This window comes from Girardinichthys multiradiatus, chromosome 12 (assembly GCF_021462225.1).
Source record: "Girardinichthys multiradiatus isolate DD_20200921_A chromosome 12, DD_fGirMul_XY1, whole genome shotgun sequence".
Classification (NCBI taxonomy): domain Eukaryota; kingdom Metazoa; phylum Chordata; class Actinopteri; order Cyprinodontiformes; family Goodeidae; genus Girardinichthys; species Girardinichthys multiradiatus.
In genome coordinates, this window is record NC_061805.1 from 26,390,359 (window position 1) to 26,398,781 (window position 8,423).

General features: G+C 37.2%; 1 protein-coding gene across 2 annotated transcripts; it reads left to right on the plus strand.

The window, feature by feature from the left end:
• The first annotated feature begins 426 nt into the window (after positions 1 to 426).
• Positions 427 to 4,230, plus strand: smim15 (small integral membrane protein 15). Of its 2 annotated transcripts, none has more exons than XM_047380995.1 (2): positions 427 to 537; positions 3,573 to 4,230. In XM_047380995.1, the coding sequence occupies exon 2, from the start codon at positions 3,605 to 3,607 to the stop codon at positions 3,824 to 3,826; it is 222 nt and encodes a 73-aa protein (XP_047236951.1). In that variant the 5' UTR covers positions 427 to 537; positions 3,573 to 3,604; the 3' UTR covers positions 3,827 to 4,230. The 2 variants fall into 2 exon arrangements, with proteins under 2 accessions (XP_047236951.1, XP_047236952.1); XM_047380996.1 differs by having other exon boundaries at positions 449 to 537; positions 3,548 to 4,230.
• Positions 4,231 to 8,423: the final 4,193 nt, after the last annotated feature.

The following is an 8,423-nucleotide window of genomic DNA, read 5'->3' on the forward strand; positions in this document are numbered from 1 at the left end:
CATTTTTTTTTATTTCACAAAAGTTTAAATTTTCAAATATTACCTAGAAAAATTAAACAAAACGTTTTGATTCCTTTTAAATCATGCATTTGTGATCCAAAACTCTAGGAGAGTGGTACTGTATATATTCCAAGGTTTAGAAGCAAAAGGACTACATTGCCTGTCAGCCGGGGAATACGTCATATCCAATCACGAGTGAAAACGTATGCTGCATTCAAGGCCTCTTTGATATAACATGACAGGGATTTCTTAAAGGGGAAAGCATTCAGGAATTTCTGACACTGACATCCCATCTCTGTGAAAAAAGACTCAGTTTTCATTGACACATGTTACAGAGTATTAGCAATGTATACGTAACCGTATATTAACAAGAAAAACAACAACCTACGGTCTCAATTGGAAAAAAATCACGATGTTGTTTTTTTTTCCTTTTGTAGAAAAACTACCCGAACGTCTCATGAGTTGAAACGGTTGAAGTGAAACAGGGAGGAGCTGCTGGTTATTATCGCGGATGTAAACACAAATTTCTGCACTTTGGTGAGTTAATGTAATTCATAAATCGGGGTCTAAGCTGTTGTTAATGTTGTGAAAATTTGAATTCGATGTTATGTTCTCATGTTTGTAGTGCTTCTTAGCCGAAAGTGAGGGGTTTTGCCCTTGGAAGTTAGGGCCTTGCAGATAGGCCTTGTTAGCCTCAATGGTAGTAGTAATGCAAATATTACAAAGTCTTTCAATAAATGAAAGGTTCAGATTCAGTCCTTCTGACGGAGATTGATTTGTTCGTTTCGGAGTTATTAGCTGAGGCCTCGGCCCAAGGTAATTCTGTTCAAGCCGTTTTGTTTTTGATGAGTGAAAGCTAGCAGCCACATAGCATAATGCTAGTTAGCAACCGATCGTCTTAGCAAGAGGCTGGTGAAAATAGTGACGCTATTTGTAGTACACACATAAATTATGTCCCTCTTAGGTTCAGTAAACTTAGTAACACTACTTTCGAAAGACTAGTATTGCAAGAGTTTGCAATCTAACACGTATTTTTAATGTCATTTTGGTAGTTCTATGATAATAAAGAAATAGGTATGCATTTTTTCTATAATAATGTATATCCTATAATAGGCTGTAAGTTAAACCAAATACAAGTAACATAGAATGGCCTACGCTTATGTTTTGTTGCACAGATACTGAATCTATTCCAAGAAATTTAGTTGCCTTCGACTCGCCTGTGCTAGGAATGGTGCACTATGAACTTTGGTATCATCGCAATATTTTATGGTATGTCTTGTAATAATTATACAAGTGATATCAATTCAGACATTTTTGCTATTAATATAGCACTTCCAAGCAGTCTAGAGCCTCACAAACACAGCTATTGCTCTGAAAATAAAACTTACCTATAATCAAGTTGAGGGAATTGCTGCAAAGCCAATTACTCGTTTCACTTTAGACATCTTTTTTTACCAGTTGTATAATCAACCGAATTGTATGAGTTTTACTGTGTCAAGAGTGTCATAGTTGCAGCCCGGGGGCCATTTGCGGCCTATTGGAATAATTCTATGTCGCCCAACACCGCAGATCAAACATGGTTAACATCTGACCCTCCAGCAAATGGAGCTGATGCAGATGTACTTTTTTTCCTAATTTTTAGGGTGAGGTTTCAAATGACAATTTGATTTAATGCAAAAAGTTATGTACAACATAAAGTATTTTTCTTCTATTAGCCATGTTTTTTTCTGCATTATTTGTAATAATATAGTAAATAGAGCCACAAAAATCCAGTGACTTTTTTATGTAAAAATAGTCTTGGGCACAACCATTCATTAAACCTGGCTAAATGCAGGGGTTTTCACAAAAGGTTCTCATTTCTGTTTCTGGGAATATACTTAAAAACATTTTCTAAACCAACAAAATAGAAAACATTTGATTCGAAAAGTTAGTAAACTAGATCTTTTTTTTTTAAGTCAAACGGCTAACACCTTTTTTTTTAGACCTATAATAATTTGTTCTTTTTTGATTTGTTTAATTTATTTTAGCAGTTAAAAAGAAAAAAAATCACTATAAAATTATTTTGCATTTTCAGTTGGAGAAAAAAAACCGAACAATTATGGCCCCTGTGTACTTTCAACTTGCCGATTTTGGCCCGGAGTGCAACATGTTTGGAGACCACTGGGATATAAGAATATAGAAATTTGAAATACATTTTGAGCTTCAGGTGAGCTTGAATACCCTCAAATTTTAGTTGGGATAAACCACCGTCTATTTTTTATATTTCTTTAATCCTGTTTCGAATCAAAGAGCGGAATAGTGCCTCTCTCTAGGGATGAGGTGTAGTACACCCTGCACACTGTGGGATAAACTTATAATTACCAATTTATAGACGAGTTAAAAACTGACATGCTTTCAAATTTGACATTCTTTCTAACTATTGTGAGGTCATAGTCAGGAAGCTGTAAAGCTTTATTGATAGTTTACTTAATGCGAATTACTGGTCATTATGATTATGCAGATCTCATTAAGAATTAGAACTAAAAATTAGTTTATTCTTGCTTCTTTCTTTTTCAGACTAAACGTTGTTTCTCAAATCTAAATTAGTTTAAAATGGCTATCAAAATGTGTGACATTGTCACCTTGATCCTTAGGCGTAACAACTCATTTGAGCAATAAGACCGAAGCTGTTTAATGTGCAACGAATAACAGCAAGAAGTAGCTTATTAATGCAGTTTTTCTATTATTACTGTGTATATACATTTCCTGTTTATGTCTAAGTCACTGTTTGGGTTAATTAACTATAAACTGTTTGTCATTTATTTTGTGAAGTTTGTCAATGTTGACTCAGTGCAGTGTCACGTCACAACCACTGCCTTCATGTATTTTACTCGAACTTTATGTGATAGACCAACACAAAATAGTGAATCATTGTGAAGTGGAGGGAAAGGTTTACATAGTTTTCAAAATGTTTTTACAACAAAAGAAATCTGGTGGGGGGCAGTTGTATTCAAAGTAGCCCATGCTCAGTCAGTCTGGATGGAGAACGTCTACGAACATATTTTCAAGCTTTGCGACATATGTTCGATTGGTTTTGGGTCCGGTTTCAGGCCATTGTAACACACGAATACCTACTGCCCAGAAACGTTTAGACACACCCTGCTGCTCCAGGACACCTGAATCAAATGGCTGAATTACCTCCTCAGCATATCATCAATTTCTGCAGAGGGCTGATAATGACTTATCATTTGATTCAGGTGGCTTGGAACAGGGTTGTATCTAAACGTTGCTGGACTGTGGCTTTTTAGGACTGGAGTTGACCCCTAATTTAAACTCTTGCTTTGTAGTCGGTATACTGCTGGAAGGTGAACATCCAACCCAGTCTCAAGCCTTTTCCAGCCGCTAACAGGTTTTCTGCCAGGATTGTGCTGTATTGAGCTCCATCCAGCCTCTTGCACACTACTTAGATTTGATTTGTGAAAATATTAAAAAGCATGTGCTACTTGAGTTGGTCCATCACGTGAAATCCCAGTTACTGTTTGTATTTTACTCATTCTCTTGCTCTCAGCTGCTCACGGCTGTCTCTGTTTCAGGTTTGAGTGAAAGCTGGCCGTTGCTGAGCAGTATGATTGATGTACGAGCATGGGCAGAGTATGTTGTGGAGTGGGCTGCCAAAGACCCCTACGGTTTCCTTACCACCGTCATATTGGCTCTGACCCCTCTGTTCATCGCCAGCGCACTGCTGTCCTGGAAACTGGCCAAGATGATCGAGGCACGTGACCGCGAACAAAAGAAAAAGCAGAAACGTCAAGAAAACATAAACAAGGCCAAGAGGAAGAAAGAGTGAGCCTGTGGAAGGGCCTGGAGAAGGATAAGGGCATAAAAGAAACAGAACGAGCAGCCCTCCTTAGTCCAAATAATGATATGTCCCAGTCCTACTGTCAACACAGGGCTGGCAGGAGGAAGGACGCTGGCCCCATGGACTTGACAGTGCTGCAGTGGACAGTACTGCCAAGAGGTGACTTGTCTCTGTGGGACTGTGGTCAGCAGGAACCCAGTGGTCTTCTGTTTCACTTTTTTATACAGAGATCCTTGTTTTAACTGTGCAGCTGTTAAAACGTCTCACATTCCATTAACATCCCTGTTCTGCTGAAATAACCTGATGATGTTGATTGGAAGTTTTCTCAGATCAGCCACTTGTTACCAAAATTAAAACTTTCTGATCAATAAAAATTCTCATGGTTCATAGAATACAATGTCTTAATTGATTTAATAATTAGTGCTTTTGATGCAGTACACAGGGTCATCTCTCCAACGTTGCAGTACTGTGCTGCCGGTATGAGAAAGTGCTGTATGCAAGGTTCCTACACAGTCATGAAGAATCTAGAAAGGAGTTAGATTTTTAGGTTTGCATATCCACACAACTCACACCTTTTGATAAAAGATAGGGATTTGTTAAAATGAAAGGCGGTGTATTAGAGGATGACCCTTTATTTGCTACATCAAAATTTCAGGTGGTGTTCATCTCTGATTTCCAGGTACAAACAGATAAACACTTAGGGGACATTTTACTGCTTTGGTTTATACACAATTTTACTTCTGGGCTTTGAAGTGGACCCAAGGTTCTTAAATTGGGACCCCAAAGAAAGCACTGAAATTCCTATTGTTTGGTATTTTGTGAAATAAGGGTATCACCGATCACCCAATACAATTTCCTGACATCTGACCTGCCGATTTTGGATTTGTTTTTCTAAGCAGTAGAAAACAAACGAGAAACAAAAAATGGTGCAGTAGATTTAAATTTTAACAAAAATGAACGAATTAACAGATTATTTATGGTGTTGGTTGATGTGTTCATTGACAGAAAACAGTGGGAGTTCTTAGGAAAAATATCCCAGATGTCTCATTATTTGACATGCACATCGCCAGTTAACAGAGAGGCGACTGACTGATGTATGTGCAGATTTTTGTAGGTGTTACAGATTTTAATTGACTTAAAGTTGCCCCGTTGTAAAAAAAAAAAAAAAAGGTAAATTAGCCCTTCTGCGCACTGCTGAATCGGAGGCCAGCCTCAGCACTTATGTTATTGTTTTTGTGGAAGAGTGAAACTAATAATAAAACACAACTTTGCAAGAATTTGTATCTCAAAAGCCCACAAAATCAGAAATATCAAACAAGAAAAGGTCCAGGTGTACCCCACCTCTCACCCAATAACCACTGGACTGAGGACAAGTAACTATAGACAACGGATGGATAATGATCTGTAGGGACCCTGTATAAAGCAAAAATGCTTTCAAAAATGAATAGAAATTAGAGAAATCTAAAGCAAATCTACATTTAGTTAGATCACCCACTCTGCCTTCAAAACAGAATCAGTTCTACATACATCTTATGAAGGAACTTTCTGAAAGGTTGTTTCAAACACTGAACTGACCACAGATTATCTGTGGATGTAAATTTTCTCAGATCCTTTCGTCTCGCCATATAATCCCTGATGTTTTGGATGAAAGCCCTGTCTTTCAGTGTTTAACCCTGTCTCTCTCCTACTGACTGAGCTTTTACTGGATGCAATCTGCTGGGTTTCCTTAGATAGAAAAACATTTCATCCAATTTGAATACATAACTGAATCTGACTGTACTGTTCAATGGTTAGTTATTAATTGGAATGCATGTGCCTGACTTGAAATCTATATGATTCGATTGAATTGACTTAGCCCATTTTAGTTACCCACCTTTCACATAATGCAACAGGAAACAACGCTCCAATTATTTGTACCTCTGCCTTCCTCCCTCCCTGTTGGTTGGAGTAAGGGGGAGTCAGGTTTAGCCTAAACCGGCTCAGTTATGGTTGAGGTGCAAACACACCCTCCATTTCTGCTACCTGTGTGACCCCTTCTCTTTTCCAATGGTTATAATCAGTCTGACAGAGAGAGGTATCCCCAATCCTTGTGGTTTTTAGTATAACAATGACCATCAGTGGGCTCTACATGGACAAACTTTATCAGTGTATTATTTTACTTAGTACTCCTACACATAGCCCACTCTAAAATGGCCAAACTCTAACACTCAGTAGTTTAATCTAACTTCCCCAACAACCCTATACCATTCCAAACCCTTTGTGAAGTGCCTTGAGACGACATGTGTTGTGAATTGGCGCTATATAAATAAAACTGAATTGAAAGGTAATTTCTGAGCTGATGGCCCTACTGGACATGTTATGATTTCAAAGGGAAATTAGCTTGATGGGTTTTTCATCGGGCCAAACGAAGTTTGCTCGACCGACACCCGGGCCTCTGTTCTTTAAAAGAGCTTGAGGAGCACATCTTAAAAAGTTTGTGCTTTGAAATCTTTGTTAGAGGGAGACCTTGCTGAAGCAGTATAACTACTTTGTTTTGTCTGTCTGAAGTCTTGCCAAGGTGTACAGGTCCTTCTCAAAATATTAGCATATTGAGATAAAGTTTATTATTTTCCATAATGTAATGATGAAAATTTAACATTCATATATTTTAGATTCATTGCACACTAACTGAATCTAAAATATATGAATGTTAAATTTTCATCATTACATTATGGAAAATAATGAACTTTATCACAATATGCTAATATTTTGAGAAGGACCTGTATATGACCTCTGACATGAATCTGTCTTCCACAGTAGCAGAGCTTGGCTGTTCCTCACCCAGTTTTAAGCCTCTTACACAACTCTTTGTTTGTTATTGACTGTATTTCAACCTATATATAAAACAAACCATTAGCACCGGTCTGGTACAAACATCTCACTCTGCTACAAAGTCCTTGATTTTGTGTAAGTGTAGCCATACAATAATGGCCCACAATTATTTGCACCCGTAGCAGATTTACGTTTAAAGTAATCCTATAGTTTTACCAACATGCGTCATCCGACTGGAAATAATATTAACCCATAATAACACCGACTGCTGTACTGTCAAACATTTTTCCACTCAGTATTGAGAAGGGTGTAGATAATTTTCAATATGCAATTTTATATGCCAATTTTTGTAGAAATTGGTTCCCCTTTTTAAATTATCTTTTGAGAGACGCTTGACTTATGGCTTACTACCTCAGGATAGTAACAGCAAATGTTGATTTGATTTAGATTTTTCTTTTCTCTGCTCAATTTGCACCTTGTTGAGTGGTCAAAATAAACAGTTATGAGTATTTCTGAAAGCATAACTCCCCATAAAATAAGTGGGAAAAGCCATATCAATGGCCAAGTCAAGGGTGCCCTCTTAGTGCTTTCATAATAGAGGGTAAGTAATAACCAGGTACTTATCATTTCATTTGATAAATTAAGCATGACTCATGTTATAAAAGCAGTGGATCAGGCTGTGTTGATTAGTCAAGTTTGTAGAAACAAAATAAGAGGGAAATACATTAACAGTGTAACAGCCTTTTGCATCTTTGTAAAACAGAAGGAAACCCGAAAACCTCTGAAGAAATGTCCCATAAACTCTGATTAAAATGGAGATATTTTGCCCATAATGCACAGTGACTTCTTACAAACAGATCAACGTCTAATTAGGTTATTTAAAAGCTGAAGGAAATGCCATGTGTCCGACAGCAGAAGCTGGGGCCATGTTGGGTAATGCAAGAAGAAAATGACCTCACAGAGAACCAGATTAACAGAAAACGACTGGGGAAAGCCACATCGGTGGCCCAGTCAAAGCCCAGGCCTCAACTCCAGCTTCCTGTCAATTCTAGAACAACATGACATTCATTACTTCTTTTTTTTTTCTTCTGGAAAAATAAATATTTGTATTTGGAAAACTTTTTTTCCCTGTCTTGTTTTCTAGAAAATAAAAAAAGCTGGTTTACCAATTAAAATAATTTGCTCCAACCACAGCGTACATAGCCACAGCCAATCCTGATTTTTATGTATCTATCTCCCACATCAGATCTTGGATTAAATATTTCAGCCATTGCCACCTAGTTTTTTGGTTTTTTTTTAACTGCTGATCTGGGAACCACAGACGCACACATGATCATACACCTCTAAAGGCTTCACAGGTGGATGCTGCATCTGCAATAAAACAGGCGACTGTTTCGTTAATCTGAATTTTATCTTTCTAAGTTTTTAATCAAGATTTTTATTTTTAACCCTTCATATCCTGATACAAGAAATTCTTGTCAGAAAATTAAGATTTTTATAAACTGAACAGTTTATTTTATGCATGAACAATATATTTAAAAAATATGGTCTGGTTTTCTTTTGTATCATAATTGATACCTTAGGTTAACACATGATGCACTCTCAAATCATTTTGCATTAAAAAAGATGGTTAAAATATATTTAGCAACATATTTACTTAATTCCAGAGGTTTGAGAAAGCTACAGAGCAGACGTTCTAGGATTGCTTGTATCAAAAATGATACATGAGTTTAAGGGTGCCCAGTTCTTCTTCGCCATTATGAATTCATGAGCT